This window comes from Cajanus cajan, chromosome 2 (genome assembly GCF_000230855.2).
Source record: "Cajanus cajan strain Asha chromosome 2, NIPB_CcT2T_4, whole genome shotgun sequence".
NCBI classification, from domain to species: domain Eukaryota; kingdom Viridiplantae; phylum Streptophyta; class Magnoliopsida; order Fabales; family Fabaceae; genus Cajanus; species Cajanus cajan.
Window position 1 is genome coordinate 51,810,258 of NC_138518.1, and position 23,731 is coordinate 51,833,988.

Below are 23,731 nucleotides of genomic sequence, written 5' to 3' on the forward strand. Positions count from 1 at the left end.
TGATTGTGAAGGTACATCCTTAGCCGAGTTGACCAACTCGGGAGGGAAACCTTTTTTATATTTTGGAACAAGTAGAAGAGTAAGAATAACCATGACATGAATTGTCTTTCATTGATGTGTGTGTGCCTCGTTAAAAACCTTGTCGGCCAAAACCCCTTTTCACTTTTTTATAAGGGGAGAAAAGACCGATCAAGGAAAAGAGTGCACTTTGGAATTACATTGTCATTATATTACAACCTTAACTATAGTATGTTTTCAAATGCGACGCGTTCCACGTTCTTGGGATGATCTTGCCCGAGAGCTCTTCAAGCTTATATGCTCCGTTGTCGAGGCTGTGTCGGACTCGAAATGGGCCATCCCAATTTGCCGCCAGCTTGCCTTCTCGCGGATTGCGTCTTGCCGACCCTTGTACTCGCCACACTAAATCTCCCTCCTTGAAGCTTCTCTTAGTGAGATTAGAATTGAATCTTCGAGTCATCCTCTGCTTACACGCTTCGGCCACGATCTGAGCCTTAGCACGTACCTCGTCGACTAAATCAATATCCACCCGAATAGATGCATCATTAGTGAGTTCATCGAAATGTGCTCGGCGGAACGAGGGTTCGCCTACTTCGACAGGTATCATTGCATCAACACCATATGTCAATCGGAAGGGGGTCTCCTGGGTGGTGGATTGAGGGGTACAACGATACGCCCATAACACTTCCAAAAGCTCTTCGGCCCATGTGCCCTTGGCTGTCCCTAGGCGCTTCTTTAGTTCCGAGAGGATGACCTTGTTGGCCGCTTCGGCTTGGCCATTTGACTGTGGGTGCTCAACTGATGTGAATCGGTGTTTGATCCCCAAGTCTTGAAGGAACTTATTGAACTTCTGATCTACGAACTGAAGTCCGTTATCTGTGATGATGGCATGTGGGATACCGAATCGTGTGATGACACTCTTCCAGAGGAACTTCTGCACATTGTTTGCCGTGATTGTTGCGAGAGGTTCAGCCTCAATCCACTTAGTAAAATAATCCACCGCGACCAGCAAGAACTTGCATTGCCCTTTAGCGAGTGGAAACGGTCCTAATATATCCATTCCCCATATGGCAAACGGCCATGGGGAAGTGATGCTGTGTAGCTGCTCGGCTGATGCATGTATCAAATTGCCATGCTTTTGGCATTGGATGCATTTTTTGACGAATTCCATGCAATCAAATTTGAGTGTCGGCCAATAATAGCCGGCCCGAAGGACCTTTGTTGCTAAAGTTCTCCCTCCCGAATGAGAGCCGCAGATTCCTTCATGCACTTCCCGCAACACATAATTAGCCTCTTTATTGTTTAAACACTTGAGTAAAGGAGACGAGAAATCTCTTCGAAAAAGCTCCCCTCCTATAACAGAATATCTCGCAGCTTGGGTTCTTAACTTTTTGGCTGCCGAAGGACATGTCAGCACGACTCCTTCAGTGATGAATCGTAGTATGTCGGTCATCCATGTTGCCGACTGCTCGGAGACTGATAAGCATTCAACTACCTCAATACTTGGGGTTGAGAGCTCCAAATGAAGGGTGGTTCGAAGCTGTCCTGGTTTCTGATTGCTGGTTGCCAGTCTGGCTAGCTGATCTGCCCTGTCATTATGTTCGCAGGGGGTGTGCTTCACCGATACTTGGTCAAAATGTTGGCACATGTTTTGAAAAGTATGATAGTATTTTAACAGTTGGGCATCCTTAACCTGAAAATTCTCGTTGACCTTCTCCGAAACAACTTTTGAATCAGTCCAACATAGCAAATTCTGAACGCCAACTTCCCGAGCCAACCTCAATCCCGCCAGTAATGCTTCGTATTCGGCTTGATTATTTGAGGCTTTGAAAGCAAAACGAAGGGATTGCTCAAGTGCCAAGCCTGTTGGTCCCTCGAGAATTATTCCCGCCCCACTTCCTTGGTTATTAGACGAACCGTCGACACGAAGTACCCATTGATCATTCTCAAAATGGCCCATCGGTTGCAACTCATTGACGAAGTCAACTAGGCACTGAGATTTGATCGGTCCTCTTGGTTCAAACGCTATGTCAAATTCAGATAACTCTACAGACCAGGCCATCATTCGTCCTGCTAGCTCGGGTTTTCGTAGGACCTTGGCAATGGGACAATCAGTCCGAACGATTACCTTATGGCTGTGAAAATACTGCCGAAGACGTCGTGCTGTGTGGACCAAGCCGAGTGCCATCTTCTCGAGTAGTTGGTATCTTTTTTCGGCATCTTGTAGCATTCGACTCACGAAATATACCGGCTTCTGAGATTCTTTTTCTTGCACGAGGACGGCGCTGATTGCCTCATTGGAAACACACAAATACACTATCATGTTGAGGCTTGGATCGGGTTTTGAAAGTATCGGGGGTGTGCCGAGTCGATGTTTGAGGATCTTGAATGATTCTTCACACTCTCCAGTCCAAGTGAACTTATTGGCCTTTTTTAACAACCTGAGGATGGGCTTAGCCGTTTCGGCTAGGCAGGGAAGGAACCGAGAAAGAGACGTGAGTCGTCCGGATAACACTTGAACTTCTTTAATATTATGCGGGCTTCGCATGCCGATGACCGATTGACACTTATCTGGGTTAGCTTCAATACCTCTGGCAGATAGCATGAATCCAAGAAACTTACCCCCCGCTATACCGAAGACACATTTTTCAGGGTTCAGTCTCATGTCATGCTTTCGGACTTGCTTGAAAACTTCTTCAAGATCACTTTGGTAGGTGCCGAGGTCATCTGATTTGAAAACCATATCATCAACATAAACTTCCAAGTTTCGGCCGATCTGATGTCTGAAAATTTTGTCCATAAGTCGTTGGTACGTTGCTCCGGCGTTTTTTAGGCCGAAGGGCATGACTCGGTAGCAGTAGTTGGCCGAGTCCGTGATGAAAGCTGTTTTCTCTTCGTCCTGCGGGTGCATGCGTATTTGATTGTAGCCCGAGTAAGCATCCAAGAAAGTCAATAAACGATGTCCAGACCCCTCTCAACCAAGCGGTCAATGTTAGGTAGTGGATAGGCATCTTTCGGGCATGCCTTGTTGAGATTGGTATAATCTGTGCACATTCGCCATTTGCCACTTGGCTTTTTAACCATGACTACATTGGCTAGCCATGTGGTGTACTGTACTTCCCTAATGAAGCGGGCTTGCAATAACATGGCTACTTCTAACTCAACAGCAGCTTTTCTCTCTGATCCCATTTTCCTTTTTCTTTGTGCCACGGGTTTAGCGGCCGAGCAGATCGATAGCCTGTGACACATAAAGCTCGGATCTATTCCAGGCATGTCGGACGGAGTCCAGGCAAATAAGTCTTTGTTCGAGGCAATTACTTTACTCAATTCAAGTCTTTCAGTGTCTGACAAACCACTGCCGATGTAGGTGACTTGAGATGCCTGTTTTCCAATTTGTATTGGGATCTTTTCTTCCATCGGTTCTGCCCTTTCATCATTCATTCATGGATCGAGATCACATAGTGAAGCCGATTCTTGAGAAGGGGTGATCGCATGAACCCTCCTTGATTTTGCTGATTTTTCTTGAACAGGTGGTACGCGCAAGCTGGCAAAATAACACTCCCGAGCTGCCTTTTGATCGGCGTGTATGGTGAGAATGTTTCCTTTGGCCGATGGGAACTTCATAGCCAGATGCGGGGTTGACACAATTACCCCCAGGGCGTTCAATGATGGCCGACCAAGTAGTATGTTATAAGATGTGTTGGCTTGGACGACAATATATTTCACCTGGATATCTCGGTGCTCCCTTTCGTCGAAACAAAATCGAGTAGAGAGTTTAATAAATCCCTTGGTGTTGACCCTTTCCCCTGCAAAACCAACCAGCGGCTCATTGTAGGGGGTTAGCTCTTCTTCGGGGATACCGAGCTGTACGAAAGTGTTCCAATATAGAATATCAGCCGAACTGCCCTGATCAATTAGTGTCTTCTTCACAATACAATTGCGTATTTCTACGCTGATGACCATAGGATCATCCTGAACTGGATCAATGCCCTTAAAATCCTCATCAGTGAATGTGATGGTGGGCAATCGCCGAGTCACCCGTTGCTCAAGAGCATTCACCGATCGAACAACTCGCAAATTTCATTTTTGAGCCGATGATGTCGACCCGCCACCGGCAAAACCCCCGGCAATTGTGTTGATTACCCGGCGATGCATTGTATGAGGGTCCTCTTTCCGATCCCTTGATCGGCTGCGCTCGCGGCGATGCCTATCTGAGCGGTCAGACCTGTCTTGCTGCCGAGGTTGGTATGTTGACTGATGGCGAGATGAGTTTGGCCGATCCACGAAATTTCTGAGTTGCCCTTGTTTGATCAAATCTTCAATTTTATCTCTCAACGCCGCGCACTCTTCGATCGAATGTCCGCGATTGCGGTGATACTTGCAAGATTTGTTGACATCGGCGCGGGGCGGTGTTGAGGCTCTTTTTGGGACTGCTAACACTTCTGAGGCGAGTGCTTGTTCAAGCACAACGGCTCAGCTTGCATTGAGTGGTGTGTAATGGGAGTACTTCGGACCTCGCACAGGTCGATCACGTAAGGTTAACTCTTTGTCTCACCCCCTGTATGGTTGTTCTGGTTGCTTCTCAGGTTTTCCACACTGTTCGGCTCGGGCCTGATTGCGATACTCTGCCAATTCTTCCATCTGCATGTATTTATCTGCCCGCCTTCGTAGGTCATTCATGTCCGAAGGAGGTTTCTTGCAGATGCTATTAACAAATGGTCCAGGTTTCAAAGCTGTTGTGAGATGGTGGAGCGCTACAGCCGGATTAAGATCTTGGATCTCCAAGGTGTGACACCCTCTACCCCAACATAATTACAATAGATATAAACCATCTATATATAAATTCTTTCTTAGTCTAATATAAAATAATTATCTCAAGTATCATTGGGTAAAAGGTGCACATTCATAGTTTTCAACTGTAAGTATCAAATTATCAAGAAATAATAAAATAAAGATTATAGATTAATTCCAGTAAAGGTGGCAGGGCCTCCTAGTTAGGAATTAACTTATAATCTTTTAGTAAAATTATAATATGACAAAAATACACACTTTCAACATAAATAACATAAAAATTACAAAAGAAAAATAATAATAATTTAACAATAAGTCTAGCTAATCCCGATGTCACATCCTATCAGAGCGAAACCCAAACAGAAGCCTAAGCTTCACCACCAATATCCTCAGCCTCATGCTAATTATCTGCATCATAATTTAAATATACACAAAAATGACAAGGGAGTGAGAAACTTCTCACTCAGTTGCAGATATAGAAATAAAAGTTAAATAGCACACACACACGCAATATAATTCACATATATAATCAATCTCACATATATGCTTATGTATAATGATTTTCTTGACTTGACTCACTAATGTATGCATGTGGCGCCATACGGAAGTTTCAGAATTTATCACTGGTGACCCAAAGGTACACCTATCACTGGTGTTCATACACCTCGTTAGCATGTTACATCACTGGTGTCCCGAAGGCACACCTATCACTGGTGTTCATACACCTCGTTAGCATATCGTGGGTGACTCAAAGGTACACCTTGTTAGTCGTGGGTATGCGGCCTCAGCGGCACACCTGGAGTAATATGTGCATATGATGCATGTCATACATTCACAGACTCAACCTTTAGCATGTTACACATATCATATTCATATTTCATAATTAAGAATTATTTCAATAATCCAATTTAATAGTCCAATAGTCCAACAGTCCAAACAGTCCAACAGTCCAAACAGTCCAACAGTCCAACAGTCCAACAGTCCAGAGGTTGCTTAGGTATCATATTTTTCAATAATAATATATTAAGATCTTTTAAGTAAAGTAGGAAGCTTAAAAGGTAATATAAGATAATAAGGAGGCTCAGCCTTCCATTTAAATAACAGATTACAAATTTATAAATACTTAGGAGGCTTAGCCTTCCATTCAAATAACAGATTCTAATATGTAAATAAATAAGATATAAAACAAAACACATCAATAATACATATTCAAAGAAATAAACAACAGGTAAGGGATCGGGAGCCAATCCAACAAACAAACTATTTAACAATTATTCCCACACCCCCAAGCGAGGTTTCCCACTCCCCCCTTACCTGGGTTTACAGAAATTTGGGCAGAATCTCCTCCTCTCTATCTTTCCTTAAAAGGAATCGGAATTAGGGCAGAATCTCTTCCTCTTTCTCCTTAAACAAGGCACTAGAGCAGAACCTCCTTTTCTTTCTCCTTCTCTCTCTCTTACTTTCTCTCTCTAATTCTCCAGAATTTCCTTCTCTCTAGAATTCTAAATTTTCAAAACCTTAGGCCCCTATTTATAGAATTTTTGAAGTTACTATGCACTATGCACTATTCATTAAAATAATATTATAAATTACTATGCACTATTCATTATTATATTCAAATTAATTAAAATTTTGAAACGGAAAGAATCCGCAGCCCACGTTTCAGCCGCCCCTTCACTGTGCAATTGCATAGTAAAATACTATTCATACATACGTATTCGTAAATAGTAAAATACGTATACATAAATAGTAAAAATATGTATACATAAATAGTAAAATACGTATAAGTAAATAGTAAAATACATAAATAAAATACTTATTCACATAAAAAAAAATATTTCTTTTCATTGAATAAAATTTGGGATGTTACAATTCTCCCCTCCTTTTAGAAATTTCGTCCCCGAAATTTTTGCAATGGTAAACTCTTCGCATTCTTACTTCTAATTCTTATGCAACATCACTACCTTGTTGATGTACAACTTTTATCAATTTCCTCAAAGGATTTGCTTAGGGAAAGATCTTGACGAATTTATCCACTTAAACACAAACAAAATCAATTTCTTAAGCGTCTTAGACAAATCTTCCACTAGGGTCTATCTATTCACCATCTTACTTCCAAAATGGAGCATCTAAGTGCTACAAGATTCTTAAAAACTTTTAGTATGCTAACCATAAATATACAATTGCTTTACTCCTCTCTTCATCTTAGGTCACAAAATATCTTCTTAAGATTTTGGTACATCTTAGTAGTTTCTGAATGGATACTAAAGATACTCTTATGACCTTCTTCTAGGATTGCTTTATTAAATTCTAGCACACTAGGAATGCCCAACTTATCCTTAAATCTCAAAACTCCATCCACTCTAAATTTAAACTCACTCTCCATACCTTGATTCAAGTTCTCTACTTCTCTTTCCATATTAGACCATCACGCTTCCCCTGCGCCACTCTGATACATTTTAGTAACTCCTAAATAAATGTTAAGAGTACTCTTATGTCCTTTCAAGTTTTATAACTAAACATTCAACTGTGTCCTTTCTGATCTCTTGCTTACTTGGGTCACTAATAAAGGATCTAACTCCTAGTTCCTCTAATCTCATCTATTAATCCGATAGTTACTTCCAACATAAATAATTCAATGCTACTAGGGTAATCTTACACATCAAGCATAAGTTTCTAAATTCTGCAATCAAATTCAATCCTTAAATCATCAAAATAATAATTTGGTTATCATTGTAATCCAGATATTTGCCACAACATCAACACCTAAGCATTAGATACACATATCAGATCACTAATTTTACTACTCTATCTACAACCAATTCAAACTCTTCTATGATCAATTCTAAAGATCAGGTACCTAAGCATAATGTACACTCGGTATCCATATCAGTTCTCTAGTTTCACCATTTCATCTTCACCCAAGTCATAATCATATCCATCACCTTAACCTATAGCCTTATAACTTGTTACCAAAATAAATCAACTAATTATGCTCCTATAATTTTCTTCAACAATCCATTCGTTATTCATACTTAATCTCACAATACTAGAAGTAACCTTATAATCCAAACTTAAATTTCTAATTTGAGCCAAAAAGATTCATCTCTCTAATCATAATGAAAGATAAAGATTTCCTCAAAACATCAATCACCACAATGGCTTTAGCCAAATAATAAGATCAAAATTTTACTCCTTAAGAAATTTCAACTATTTCTTTTATCTCGTATTCAACCCCTTTGGTCAAAAGATATTTAAGGTTCTTATGATCATTAAATACCTCAACCATAGAATCATATAGTTAGTGTCTCCAAATCTTAGTATAAATGACAAAGTCGCTAACAAGGTTATGGGTAAGGTAATTTCTCTCATGAATTTTCAATTTCTTAGAAACATAAGCTACTATCTTTTCTTCTTGCCACAATATTCTTCCTATACCTATTTTCAGAGACATATTTATATATCACAATAATCTTACTAAAATCTAGTAATATTAACACTAGTCAATCTTTCCTTAAGAGTTTGAAAACTACTTCCTCAATTGTTATCCCATACTAATGTAACTCCTTTCTAGTCAATTCAGTCAAAGGTACTAGTAAGTAATTCAAAGAAGTAAGCAACAAAATGATTTGGGTAGTTAAAAATATACAAAGGTTCAAGAATTCCTGATATAGATTATCCTTACGGTTGATTCCAAGGGTAGGCAAGAAACAACCTAGTGAACTGAAACATCTTAATAACCAAAGAAACGAAGGCAAAAGCAATTTTTATAGTGAGAGCAGTTTAAACCATGAACAGCTGTTAAAAAAAAATTACTCACTGAATTTTCATATAAACTATCAAACAAGACTCCTGATTTTACTAATTGACTCAAGTATCTCTCACTTAAGCATAACTTAAGTAGATCTTCCTCCGCAAGAAATTTCATGGTCTAAAATACTCACTTCATACAATCCAAATTCATACTTAGACAATCTAGTTTAAATCTATTTTTATGCCTAACAACTCAAAATATCATGATAGCATATATCTGCCTGACACACAGAGTTGTATTCATCCAAGTGATTTCAAACTTATCTCAAACGAAAGTTAAGTGAATAAGCTACAACTCTTTATGAAGACATAAGATTTCCAAGAGATCATCTCTTTAGCTAAAGATTCAAATATCACCACTAATAAATTCAGTGCTTACTAAATTTCTAATCACCAAGGCAGTCATAACTTGAAGTTCTAGATTTTTGTTTCATCTTATCCTAGTTCTATTGAAAAGATAATATCTAAAACCATATTCTTCATAAAGACCTCAAAATATAAATTTTGTCGATATAATACTCATACTATCATAAAAAACTATAATGAGAATATTTTCGACACCAAATAGCAATAATGTATCAATATATCTAATGCCACAAAATACCTCAACTCTTTCCAAATTCACTACTTAATTTCTCATTCAAGTCTCTCCTTACTTTTCTCAATCAAAACAACTCACATGCTATCTAAATCATAAATAATTAACATACCAATAATAACACTTAAGGGAATTAACATCATTTCGATCTCTCACCAAAGAGACAACCACCTTTAGATTCAACCTGCTACAACTATAGATGTCAGAAACTTCACCAATCATAAACTCTTAGTACACTCAATATATCACCTCCCATCCAAGGTTCTAATAATTCGAGTTGGCTAACACTATCATGATTATCATTCCTCTGATTACAAACTAACTTAACAATCTCAAACTCAACAATATCAACACAGGACGAACATCATCATCATAGTACACAACAAACAAGACATAGTCAGAGTACACAACAGAGTCATGATAAGCACATAACACACACGGTTGATAAAATCGACTTGCTCTGATACCACTAAATGTGACACCCTCTACCCCAACATAATTACAATAGATATAAACCATCTATATATAAATTCTTTCTTAGTCTAATATAAAATAATTATCTCAAGTATCATTGGGTAAAAGGTGCACATTCATAGTTTTCAACTGTAAGTATCAAATTATCAAGAAATAATAAAATAAAGATTATAGATTAATTCCAGTAAAGGTGGCAGGGCCTCCTAGTTAGGAATTAACTTATAATCTTTTAGTAAAATTATAATATGACAAAAATACACACTTTCAACATAAATAACATAAAAATTACAAAAGAAAAATAATAATAATTTAACAATAAGTCTAGCTAATCCCGATGTCACATCCTATCAGAGCGAAACCCAAACAGAAGCCTAAGCTTCACCACCAATATCCTCAGCCTCATGCTAATTATCTGCATCATAATTTAAATATACACAAAAATGACAAGGGAGTGAGAAACTTCTCACTCAGTTGCAGATATAGAAATAAAAGTTAAATAGCACACACACACGCAATATAATTCACATATATAATCAATCTCACATATATGCTTATGTATAATGATTTTCTTGACTTGACTCACTAATGTATGCATGTGGCGCCATACGGAAGTTTCAGAATTTATCACTGGTGACCCAAAGGTACACCTATCACTGGTGTTCATACACCTCGTTAGCATGTTACATCACTGGTGTCCCGAAGGCACACCTATCACTGGTGTTCATACACCTCGTTAGCATATCGTGGGTGACTCAAAGGTACACCTTGTTAGTCGTGGGTATGCGGCCTCAGCGGCACACCTGGAGTAATATGTGCATATGATGCATGTCATACATTCACAGACTCAACCTTTAGCATGTTACACATATCATATTCATATTTCATAATTAAGAATTATTTCAATAATCCAATTTAATAGTCCAATAGTCCAACAGTCCAAACAGTCCAACAGTCCAAACAGTCCAACAGTCCAACAGTCCAACAGTCCAGAGGTTGCTTAGGTATCATATTTTTCAATAATAATATATTAAGATCTTTTAAGTAAAGTAGGAAGCTTAAAAGGTAATATAAGATAATAAGGAGGCTCAGCCTTCCATTTAAATAACAGATTACAAATTTATAAATACTTAGGAGGCTTAGCCTTCCATTCAAATAACAGATTCTAATATGTAAATAAATAAGATATAAAACAAAACACATCAATAATACATATTCAAAGAAATAAACAACAGGTAAGGGATCGGGAGCCAATCCAACAAACAAACTATTTAACAATTATTCCCACACCCCCAAGCGAGGTTTCCCACTCCCCCCTTACCTGGGTTTACAGAAATTTGGGCAGAATCTCCTCCTCTCTATCTTTCCTTAAAAGGAATCGGAATTAGGGCAGAATCTCTTCCTCTTTCTCCTTAAACAAGGCACTAGAGCAGAACCTCCTTTTCTTTCTCCTTCTCTCTCTCTTACTTTCTCTCTCTAATTCTCCAGAATTTCCTTCTCTCTAGAATTCTAAATTTTCAAAACCTTAGGCCCCTATTTATAGAATTTTTGAAGTTACTATGCACTATGCACTATTCATTAAAATAATATTATAAATTACTATGCACTATTCATTATTATATTCAAATTAATTAAAATTTTGAAACGGAAAGAATCCGCAGCCCACGTTTCAGCCGCCCCTTCACTGTGCAATTGCATAGTAAAATACTATTCATACATACGTATTCGTAAATAGTAAAATACGTATACATAAATAGTAAAAATATGTATACATAAATAGTAAAATACGTATAAGTAAATAGTAAAATACATAAATAAAATACTTATTCACATAAAAAAAAATATTTCTTTTCATTGAATAAAATTTGGGATGTTACACAAGGTTGCCTTGTTGAACCGATCCATGAAAGTTCGAAGCGACTCCTTCTTGTCTTGCCGAAGGCTAACCAGCGACAAGGACGTCAAACTGTGAGGGCGACTTGTTGCAAACTGAATAGTAAAGTGGGACGACAAAGTGTTGAACGAGTCAATGGAATTGGGGGGAAGCCGAGTGAACCAACTCAAGGCCCTGCCCTTGAGGGATGTTGGAAAAATTCGACACAACGCGACATCATCTGTGGTGCTCAAAGTTACCTGCGTCAAGAAAACATCCAAATGTTCGTCAGGATCTGTTGTACCATCATATTTGTCAATAGGCAGAGATTTCCAATTGTCCATTAAGAGGAGTTGCATAATAGAGGGGGTGAAAGGATGTCGGTGCGATCCGATAGTTGCCACATCTGCAGGACGACCAACTGTGGGGAGGGCCGAAGGGAACTTCTCGGGTGCTGCTGCCGAAGCATGGGGAACCGAGGTGTGGATCGCCTGGGACTGATAAGACCCTTGAGTTTGCGAGTTTGCCACTTGAGAGGGTTTCCATGACATATTATCCTTTTTTAAGGCCTCGTTCTCGGCTTTCAAGGCCGCAAGTTCCCTTGCATCTTTTTCTCGTTGCTGTTTCATGATCTCCATTTCCTGCTTTAACACCCGAACAGCTTCAGAAAGATCTGTTTCGTCAACAACCTCAACATGTTCTTCATTCTCGTGTTGGTGGTCCTGTGTATTTGTTCTCCTAGTTATCGCCATGACTTAATCCAATTAATCTTCGAACTCTCCGTTCGTCCCCACGGTGGGCGCCAAATGTACCTGTCTGATGGGCACACTAAGTCTTCTAGTAGTCCAAAGGCCGAACGAGAACTCCGATCCGAGACGTGGATGAAGGGGTTGGTACCTGCAAAAGGCACTCCAACGCTCAAGTCAGGACAAGCACAAATATCTAGGATAATTAATGAACAGTGACATTACCTTTTGTCCTGAGCTATTTATACTGACATTTATAGGCCTTGGACCCCATGGGCCCTGTGACATACTTACCGTATTAGGTAATACACCTTAATCGACTAATTAACCCCTAATCTTTGATTAAGAATACCAAATGATGCTAGGCCGATCCTGGTGGCCGATTGGCATTCGGCTTCCTGGTTCCGCCATTCGGCGGCCGATGGGGTGGTGGCCGAACCCCCCTACCTGTACAACTACTACAACCACCACAAGAATACTCACCATGAGTTCAAAAATTTATTTGTTTGCATGTTTATTTTTGATAAGCATGAGTTCAGGAAATTGTACAGATAGCAGGAAGCATTATGTTCTAGTGCATGGGGCTTGCCATGGAGCATGGAGTTGGTACAAACTGAAGCCACTCTTGGAATCTGCTGGCCACAAGGTCACGGTGCTTGATCTAGCAGCTTCTGGCATCAACATGAAGCAAATAGAAGATGTTGATACATTCTTAGAGTACACTGGGCCTTTGTTGCTGCTATTGGCCTCACTTCCCACAAATGAGAAGGTAGTTCTAGTTGGTCACAGCCTTGGGGATTGAACATAGCACTTGCCATGGACCAATTCCCACAAAAGATAGCTGTTGGTGTTTTCTTAACAGCTTTTGCTACAGACACTCAACACCGCCCATCTTATGTCTTGGAACAGGTCTGTTTCTAATACTTCTGAAAATTAATATGAAAGTTCTTTAAATTTTAACTATCACAAGTTTCACTGATGTCCTTTTCTCCATTAAAAAACAAAATCATCTCAAAAGCTTTAACTGTGATGAATGAATAGACAAGACACACGCATTCGCATCTTATTCATTGTCAAAAAAAAGAGTGAGATTATAGATTATACTCATCTTCACGATAAGATATTTTTTACTTCAACAGTATAATGAGAGGACCCCATCGTCTAATTGGTTGGACACTGAATTTGTCCCAAGTGGAAACAAAACAACAATGTTATTTGGTTCCGAGTTCTTGGCCAACAAGCTCTACCAGCTCTCCTCCGTTGAGGTAATATCAAGTCTTATCTTTCTATTTACTTGTATATATAACAATGATATTTGAACGCTCTTTAATTACAAACATTTCATCAATACCTATTTATTCTCTCTACAAACCCGTGCAACAAAACTTGTGCGATAGTGGTTACTAGCTATGCTACAAAGTGTTGGAAAATTTCAAGTCTCAAGTCTTGAATGAAAACAAATTAATTTGCAGGACCTTGAATTGGCCAAGACTTTAGTGAGGCGATCGTCACTCTTCATCGAAGACTTGTCGAACCAAAATAACTTCTCCAAAGAGGGATATGGATCAGTTTCACATGTCTTTGTCGTTTGCACTGAGGACCAAGAATTCCATTGGATTTCCAACTCTGGATGATCCAAAACTTTGGGTTCGATGACGTTGTAGAGATCAAAGGCGCAGATCATATGGCTATGCTTAGCAAGCCACAAGAACTATCTAATTCTCTCCAACAAATAGCTACTAAATATGCATAGCTTCACGATTCATAACACAAGCTTTACTTTTACTTGTGTTTGAATAATAAGATCTCGTTTGAAATCACGAGACAAATAAATAAAGCGATAATCTTGCAACTCTGTCATTTGCGATACAAACACGGATCTGTATAAGCTTCATTTTTTAAAACAAATATATGTTATACGAAGTTGTGTTAATACTTGTCAAGTCATGCTGATGAATAAGTGAAACTTATGAAATAAACTAGCTTTTAAACCCATATACACGATAAATTTATTTTATGGAAATAATAATTATTTTTTACATCATAATTAATTTGTAATAATTAATAAATAATAAATATTAAATAAAGTATATAATAAAACTATATAGTAAACATGTATAAACATATAATTACGCAATTTAATTGAATTAAATAAATAAAAATAATTAATGAGATAATTCAATTATATAAAATTCATTAAATCGTGTTAAGTGAATTGCATAATAAATATAACTGGGAAAATTAATGAATAAGAAATGAGAGATAGAGAGAGGGGGGGGAGAGAGTGAATTGGGATAAAAATAGAATGTTTTTAGATATAGCTTTAAAGTTTGTGAATTTTTGTATTGTTATTTAATGTTATTAACATTCAAGATATAGTTAATTAGTTTAACCATTAGGGTCAATCTAATGGTTGGAGTTAAGATAGTATGCATTGGATTTTTAGATTCGAAATCTAAAACTGTCATTGTAATTTCAATGTATCAAAAATACATATAGTTAGGTTTTTTTTATTAAATATTTTTGGTTTTTCAAGCATCACAATTATGGGATTTTAGTTCCTTAAATTTTAATTTAGTAATTTTAGTCTCTCAAGTATTATAATTGTTCAATTTTAGTCCTTCAATATTTAATCAAGTAATTTTAGTCCCTAAAATAACACAATTATGTGATTTTAGTCTCTTAAGTATTATAATTATATAATTTTTAACTATTTGAGTTATATTATATATATATAGAGAGAGAGAGAGGGAGGAGGAAGGATCCACTTACTATAAGAATAAGTTTACCTAGATTTACTTCACTCAATAACTCATGTTCTACATCAAATTTTAACAATTCAATCACTAAATTTAAAGTTCTTAATACATAAATTAAGTTTATAAATTTTTTAAAAAAATTTAAATTATTTAATACTGCATTTCATTAATTTAAATCAACTTGTAAAATGATTTTACAATTATCTATTAATTTAAATTAATGAAATAGTATATCAAATAATTTTAAAAATTTTAAACACTCCATATATCTTTTTATTAGTAAAATGTCTAGGCGGGAAATCCTCTTCTATATATAAAGGGATACAAGCTTACCAAGGGTCCATGGCAACGGTGTTTTTCACTTTAGGTCTACTACTGCATTACATGCCTGTTTGGAGGAAGAATAATGCAAGCTCCAAGTACCAAGAAAAGGCATCCGCAAGAAAGATATATATCCTACAATACGGGATTTGCTTGAATTAATTACTTGGACTTGGAGGATATAGTACAAAAAGGTGTCGCTAAGGTAGTATTGCTGGCTAAAAGTTGAGGGGAATGAATTAGTACCTTTACAAATTGATGATATGAAATGCTAACGTACCTTCAAACACATTCTCTGGTACACAGTTTATTAGTGGTTGAAATTTCTTAACAATACAAAATTTTGAAGATCTCATTTCTTATTTAATAACTTTCTCTCTTAATTTTATAATTTTTAATAAATTTCAACCAATAATTAATAAAGTATAATAGAAAAAATACATTAGAAAATATATTGCTAACATTCTTCATAGCTTGAAGATAGGAACCATTCATAAAAACTACAAAATACACTTAAAATTGAAATTTTATATGCACACTATCTTAGAAATCAGAGGAGGGGGAAAAGGAAATGGAAAAAGTAGCATAGCTGAACAATGAGAGTAAAACTCATGAAATCATTTTTAATTGATAGATAGAATTATACAGTGGAAACTCTTATTCATAGAATTGTTTAACCATTTGTTTCGTAACTGATTTAATAGCTTTCTATATCCTCTGTTACCCTGCATCCACGTCCATGATACCGTTCATCAGACTCTCCGGAGATGGCCTGTAACCCCAAACCCATAGAATAATCAATAGATTTAAGAGTGAACCAAGGTTGTTACTAGATGGACACCAGCAGCAAAAAAATCGTGCGCTGGCACCAATATGATATCAAGGCAACTCAGAACCAGCACAAAATTTCTCTACTTTCTGTCCATCCGTGCCACCAATACCTGTTTCCAGCAAGTAGTCTGTTCAATCAGCAAACTAAAATTTAAGCATGACATGACAAATAAGAAGAGAATTTTATAAAGCATTAAAAACACACAAGAAAAAGATAAGGCCTACTTTTTTTTCCATGAGCATCCTACTCATCCAAAAACGTAATTCAATGGTCATTAATAAACACAAGATAGCCAAGTTTTCAGGGTCAGACATGCAGTTTGGTAATTACTCGGTCTTCAGTCCATGGAATCCCTCTTCTTGACAGCAGAACTCTTGAAATCTTCTTAGACTACAAGAAATAAGTTCATCACTTCTTTTTTTTCTTCAGGTACACAGAATAATAATTCCAAAATCTTGACCCATCTGTTGTGAACAAATAAATTCCTAGTTAAGCAACATACCGTTTCAGAAGCACTTCAGGATTATATGGAAACAACTCCTTTTGATGAAGATTATTTACAGAATTGTACAAAGATAGTAAACATTCTGCTGCTTTCTTGAATGGCTTACTACCGTAGTACTTGAAGCCACATCCCCTGTCTTCCTTATAATTATCGATATGCAATATGATACTTCCACTGTTGTCAACTGACGTAGGCACTCCATCTGCTAGAAACTGTAAACCATCATCCCCTACAACTTTTCTTCTCTTACAAGATGATTGATTCGAAAATTCTCCAAATAATGGAAATTCCACAAATAACTTCCATGATTTGCATATCAAATGCAAGCATCTATCGCACAAACGAGCAAAAGAGAAAAGGTAAAAGTCAACTTTCAAGTAGCAATAAGTCAGGATAAGTAAAACAACCAAAATTTATAATTTTTAGTAATTCTCCTTCTAAATTGGTTTCACCCTTACATTAAACTAATAATGCAAACAGTTATTCTGAACCCTGAACTAATCCTCCATTATTGAATAAAGGAAAAACAAATTGGGGACTGGAACAAGAATTTATAAAATGCGAGCCAGACCAGAGTTTTCTTTTACTTCATGGAAAGCAAGATACCAAACCATAACCTCGGAATAATACATGCTCAAAATGTCTGGCAAAAAACTAGTCAAATACAACCAGATCTGACGATTATAGCTTTGCAAGTTTATTTGCAACCACAGAAAGGGAAAATTTTCTAATCCAGTAAAGTTACAATGAGATACCTTAGAAGATATTTAACACAGCTTATTCCAGTATCTTTTGAAATGAGGTAATCAAGAAGCACTTGATGATCATAATGTATCTGCCGATCAGTAAATAAATGACAAGATAATAAGTTTTTCTTTTCGTTGTTTTACAAATTCAAGTATTCAACTAATTAATAAAGTGGATAATTTGCATGTGCTAAGCTTGTGTGTAATACTAGCCTCTGAAAGAAACAGATGGAAAAGGTGCACAGGATTAAAAATGTCTGACAGCTCAAAAGGAAAATCTTTCATTACATCCAGATACTCAGCATCCTTTCTTTCAGGCCTACATCATCCAAATCTCATTACCGTGAATCCTTCCATTAGGTAGTTAATAATAATAAATAAATAAAATGAATACAATTGCTTACTGTTGCTGGAGGAAAGAAGATATGCTAATCAATTGCAACAGCACTTTAAACAATAGATCATCCTGCCATTCAAGTGATAAATATTAAATAATACCAATGAAACTACAAGTGATTGTCATTGAAAGATTCAAAACTATTATGCCAAAGGAAAACAAGTATGATTTCAGACTCTCATCAATGCCTCAGTTTTGCGAATATATTTTGAACCTATGAAACATGGACACAGACACACTCAAAATTTCCCATTAGGATTTGAAGTGATCTGGTATGAACACGGCTTATTTTTTAAAGTTTCTGAGCTTCACAGTTTCCAATACATGATCAGGTACCCAAACTTGTCATAGTAACTTAATCAAAGCCCAATAGTAGATAACTTATCATTTAAAACATCCCATATGGATCCAAGAGTTATAAAAACCCAAAATTTACAGAACTGGGAAATGTTTTGAAGACAATGGCTATGCCAAACAAGCTGCATTCTCACAAACCAACACATAGAAGTAGCATGAATAGACAAACCTCACGAAGATATAGCTGGAGGAAAGATGACAAGAAGTTCATACATATCTGCAAGTACTTTTCATGGTTGACAGAAACTGCAGTTGGAAGATGTCCTTGGATCCACTTGCAAAGTTCTAGTGATCCCTTCTTTCTGCAGAAGTGATCATCCTCTGAATCTGGAATAGGGGTTAAATGGGAGCACGAAGTTGAGCAATTACAATGGTTTGCCTTTTCTTCTTTCTGATGGATCAAACTGAAAGAACAAGCCAGAAAGAGGTAAACAGCTTGCCTTTGTAGGTGGCCAGAATGCATCTTACATGCTTCTCCATCAGACAAACTCAATAAAAATGGAGAGCCTTCCAGACAACCAATTTGATCAGAGTCAAAATGAGTTAAGGGTTGCTGCAAAAGCTCTTGAAAGTAGTTATGAAGAAGTTCAAGCCAAGAAAGATGGGTTTGACAGTCTAGACCTGTGAGTGAACCAAGTCTGATCATCAGAATCTGCAGAAAGCATTGTAATTGGTTTCAAGAGTGCCTTCCACTCTAAACATAACAACCCACAAACAAGTCTTTTAACAAAGATTTAAATTGCAGAGTTATTTCTCTTCTTTTTCTCAATCAACTTTTCCATTGATTATAAACTCGTGAAAAATAAAGCAACTTTAAATAGCAACTTATAATAACAACATACTTCCCAATTTTCTCCATAAATCTGATACAGTTTCTAATACCCTTCAAGTTATTTGTTTTTTTTTAATATTATTTTATAACTAAAAATCAAAAAATATTTAACTTTTATTATTATTTTATAATTTTGATTTGATTATTTCCAATTAATTTTTTCATATTTAAATGTAAAACTTTAATATTTTACCTAATTTCATTTTTCTATTTTTAAAAATTGTCTCTTTTTATTTAATTAGTTTAATCAATATTTTTATTTTTAAATTTTTGGTGGGTCAATCCAACCAAAAATGGGGCAGGTTGTTGTTTATCTCAATTTTCAACCCACTTTCCATATTGGAGCAGGTTGAACTGACCTGTTTTCTGACAGATCGATGCAGGGTTGGTCAACCCATTTTTCTAACCCTAACAAGTAATTAGAGATTGATTTTGGATAACATATGAACAACAAGGACAACTAAGCTTTTACAACCTTTCTTCTAATTGCACACTGAGGCTTTAATTGGTGCAACATATCTTCTATAAGCTGGAATGTGGGGAAAACTCATAATTATTCATTATGCAAATGCCCAATGAAATATATTGAATTTAGATGGGGAAAATTAGAGTAAGATAGAACATAATATTATACAGAGAATTTAGAATGTGAGAATATTTTATTATTCAAGAGAATGTAGTACTTGGGTTCAGCATATCATCCATATGTATACACTCTTGATAGACTCAGTGGAGACTATTTCCAAGGCTAATAATATTGAGTACAACTTCCTAGATACTAACACAGATGAGTACTAAATGCATTTTATCATGTGATACATGAATATACTATTTTCTAACTGCATTTCCAATTTGCCATCAACTAATACTATTTCCAACAGCAGATAGCTGAATACCAGGCACACTACTGAAATTTAGGTGTTCAGGTGGAAAAGATAGAATCTGTTTCGCTAATGATACTCTGAGTAATTGTTATACACAACATTAACCTAGCTTATAAGTTATGAATACATCTCACTAATCTAGGTGAGTTACAATAAAATTAGTACAAGTTTAGCCTAATACAGTAACACTAAAAACCTACTGTCAGCATTAAAATTTTACTTGTTCTCCACATACCACAAAAGACATTCTTTATAACAATAATCTACGGTTCCATTAAATTTGACGTGGCAACAATGAATAATGCTCGCATCTCGGCACCAATCCAACAAGAGATGAAAATTCAATTCTCAAGTTCATTGCACAGGTGGATAAACCTTACCAGCAACTTGTGTTTCAAGTAATGAACGATGTGTGTCTCCGCACTATCTTCTTGCTTGTTGAGACACCACTTTGCAAGTCTAGGTACAAGATTCACTACTGTGACAAAAAGTGGATGTTTCTCAACAGAATCACAATCTGTTTCCACTAAATCATTCCGGTCAACCAAAGAGCATAGTAACTGAAGAAAAGTCCCAAGAAAATTCATAACAGGCACCATGGCACTAAAAATTTTTAGGTGCAATTGATTGATAGAAGAGTTGTTTTTTGTGCCACCAAACTCACAACTTGAGTACTTGTCCCACAAATCCCAAGGCATCTTCAAAAGACAAGAATTGACAGAGTCATAGTACACTTTAAAAAGTCCATCATCATAGTCCTCCTCCTTCAAACATTTACATATAACACGCAGTGCTCTAACAATGCCAGCCACAGTAGACCAATCAAAATTGATAAGCCCATGTTGCATCAGAAACTCAACATCAGAACAATCAAAATTACTATTTTCAGGTCCAGAAGGAGGCTCAGATGAACACGAAATCACCCTAGCAATCGCCAACTCCAACGAACAACACAACAAACGAATGAACCCATCCCAATTGTTCCCCTGCAAATCATTATTACAGGGAATCATATAGTAGCTTCAAACGCCTAATATAAACCCACCAAGGAAACTAGCTTCCACATTCATACCGTTGCGTAAACAAACTGTGAAGTTAAGACAAGAGCATTGACAGCCACGTGTTGAACAAATTCACTCTCAACAGTTAACAAAACCACCTGCCACCAAAAAGCAACACGGAATAACATTTCCAACAAAGTAACTCAAAAGCGCGTCGATAAAAAGCTGGTCCTAATAACACTCACCAACTCTGCGACAATTTTACGCAGACATTGATCGACGGAGGAATTCTGATTCGAACCGCACAATCGCTCTTCGTTAGGAGCACGTTTCGCCTCTGCACGAGAATCAAACTCGCGAATCCGAACCTGAATTTTTGTCACGACCTAAAATGCAAAAATAATAATATTTATAATAATTATTATATCAAGTAGAGAACATTTGACAGTGTTTTGAAGATGAGGAAAAAAGCGAAACCTGAGAGGAAGCGATTAGAATATCTTTCTCCTTCTCTTTGGAGGTGGAAAGGAAAGAGCGTGGTTCCTGATGCACATGGAGAGCGTGTCTGGTTTAGGGAATGAATTGAGAATTGAAAAACGAAAGAGTTCGAAGTGAGAAGAGTGAAACAGACTGTGTAGGGGCGGAGAGACTCGTCGAGGAGGTGGCAGAGCCACCTGAGTTCACCGGCCGGAGACATTTCACCGCCGCAACTATCGGTATTGGATTTGTACTGCTACTGCGCGACGTTGTCGTCTACCGGAGTATTTGCGACGCTGCCGTTTTGGAGAGAAATTGAACAGGGAATTTGCACATTCAATGGGCTGTCTCCAAGGCCCAAGGGAAAATTCCCAGTTGCCCAAGCCCATGATTTTCACGGCCCATTTTCATCTTTTCACCTCCTTTTTGTTTTTTTTTTTTGTGAAATTCTCATTTTATGACTCTCTTTACACCTCCCTTTCCAAGCACCCCCTCACCACTTACTCTCATGTCTCAACCCTACTTTTGCAACACATCATACTTCAACCCCATTCTTCACCTTCCAAGACTATGGCTAGATTTTGTCTACCAACCATGATTCCTCCAAGAGGCTATTAAAACTAAGTTTAAGTCTATCAATAAAATAAATCTATTAAAATTAAGTTTATCAATAAAAAAAATGTTTATTGTTGAATTTAAAAAGAAAAGTATATAAATTGACAAATAAGTCTTATATGTTTGGTAAAAAAAAATCCAATAATATACATTTTTATTTAAAAAAAATTTCAAAATTTACATTAAGACTCCCTTATTATTGGATCAATAGTAAGCCTTTAGTACATTTGTTATTTTAGTATATGATTTTTTTTCTTATTCATGAGAATTTATTGTAGCTGTGTAACTAAATCCAATGAATGCAAATGGATGTGTAATTGTAGCTCCCATTAATTGAGATTGAGATTTAGATGGGTTGATATTTTGAAATCATTATGTATGGTAAAGGAATTTAGTTAGTTCATCAAGCACAAATTTAAGTATTCAACTATCTTAAATGTTTAAAAAGAAAGTTTTACTATTTATAATAGTTTTGAACAAGATTGTCATTATTGAAAGATACATATCATCTCTAAAAATAAATAAATAAATAAAATTAGTTTAAAAACAATTGCAATACTTATATGTTAAAAAAAATATAAGATTTTATGTATCTTTTATTTTTATTCTTTTCGAGATGATTTTTGTATACGATGATCGATTGTTGGTTGGATCCTACACAAAGATAGTAAAACTAGCCTTGACCCATAAGTGGACTCATTAGCCTTTGTCACATTTTTTCGAGATGATTTTTGTTCGTAATGGTTAGTTGCAAGGCAATTCTTCTCACATCTTTCTGACACATTTTTGTATTTGGTGGTCAGTTGCAAGTCAATCCAACTCACTTCCTACAAATGGCATTCAATCAATCACCACACACAAAAATAGCCTCAACAAGGGGTGAATGGGATCAACTTGTAATTGTCCACCACACACAAAAATCGTCTCAGGAAGATAAGAGTAGGATTGGATAGCAACCTACCACCACACAAAAAAAAAATCATCTTGAAAAGGCATTAGTAAGATTGGCTTGCAACCAGTTGCCATGCACAAAAATCGTCTTGGAAAGACGTGAGTTAGATCAACTAGTAACCGACTAGCACACTCAAAAATCATTTCTAAAAGACATGACTAGGACCGACTAACAACTGGACACCAAACACAAAAATCGTCTCGAAAATACATGAGTAGAAACAACTTGCAATGGTCATCACTCACAAAAATCTTGTTGGAAAGATGTGAATAGGACCGATTAACAGCCGATCACTACGCACAAAAATTGTCTTAGGAAAACTTAAGTAAGACCAACTTGCAACCGACCACCATACACAAAGTTTGTCTCAAAAAGACGTGAATATGACTGACTTGCAACTAGCCACTACAAATAAATAATTGACTTAGAAAGATGTAAGTTGGATCCACTTGCAAAAGGTCATCATGCACAAAAAAATTGAAGGATTAAGGTTGAGGGCAAGTCAACTATCTAGAGATTATTCTAAGAGGCCTCAACTATTTAAAAAAAAATATATATATATATATATATATATATGGAGAGAGTTATCTGCAACCTTTACAAACCTTGTGCTTAAGGTTGAGAAACAAGTTTACCATCTTGAAAATATTCTGAGAGGCCTACTCATTATCTAATACTCAAGTTAGTGTAGTCTGAATTCAAGTATTGTTAGATATTCACCAAGTTGAGAGATTTAATACAAA

The 23,731-nt window shown here is 36.5% G+C and overlaps 3 protein-coding genes and 1 pseudogene across 7 annotated transcripts; 1 reads left to right on the forward strand and 3 right to left on the reverse strand.

Annotated features, from left to right (window-relative positions):
* Positions 1-238: 238 nt before the first annotated feature.
* LOC109818341 (transposon Ty3-I Gag-Pol polyprotein) lies at positions 239-2,929 on the reverse strand. The gene has a single exon (XM_020383785.2). It carries the CDS (start codon positions 2,927-2,929, stop codon positions 239-241), a length of 2,691 nt encoding a protein of 896 aa, XP_020239374.2.
* A 530-nt stretch (positions 2,930-3,459) lies between these two features.
* On the reverse strand, positions 3,460-12,316 carry LOC145955026 (uncharacterized). Its single transcript, XM_083069723.1, has 4 exons — positions 11,682-12,316; positions 4,574-4,816; positions 4,162-4,438; positions 3,460-4,062 (listed from the first exon to the last, which is right to left on the reverse strand). The coding sequence occupies exons 1-4, from the start codon at positions 12,314-12,316 to the stop codon at positions 3,460-3,462; spliced, it is 1,758 nt and encodes a 585-aa protein (XP_082925849.1).
* A 523-nt stretch (positions 12,317-12,839) lies between these two features.
* LOC109818350 (salicylic acid-binding protein 2-like) lies at positions 12,840-14,657 on the forward strand (annotated as a pseudogene). The gene is made up of 3 exons (XR_014431555.1): positions 12,840-13,219; positions 13,450-13,575; positions 13,783-14,657. The product of XR_014431555.1 is annotated as a salicylic acid-binding protein 2-like (transcript).
* A 1,330-nt stretch (positions 14,658-15,987) lies between these two features.
* LOC109818346 (golgin) lies at positions 15,988-21,784 on the reverse strand. Of its 4 annotated transcripts, none has more exons than XM_083068387.1 (12): positions 21,576-21,774; positions 21,422-21,487; positions 21,190-21,330; positions 21,016-21,102; positions 20,324-20,929; positions 18,397-18,879; positions 17,878-17,939; positions 17,687-17,792; positions 17,483-17,562; positions 16,725-17,057; positions 16,447-16,612; positions 15,988-16,365 (listed from the first exon to the last, which is right to left on the reverse strand). In XM_083068387.1, exons 1-11 carry the CDS (start codon positions 21,639-21,641, stop codon positions 16,549-16,551), a joined length of 2,094 nt encoding a protein of 697 aa, XP_082924513.1. In that variant the 5' UTR covers positions 21,642-21,774; the 3' UTR covers positions 15,988-16,365; positions 16,447-16,548. The 4 variants fall into 4 exon arrangements, with proteins under 4 accessions (XP_082924513.1, XP_020239380.1, XP_020239381.1 ...); XM_020383791.3 differs by having other exon boundaries at positions 15,988-16,331; positions 21,576-21,749; XM_020383792.3 differs by having other exon boundaries at positions 15,988-16,349; positions 21,576-21,749.
* Between the last annotated feature and the right edge of the window lie 1,947 nt (positions 21,785-23,731).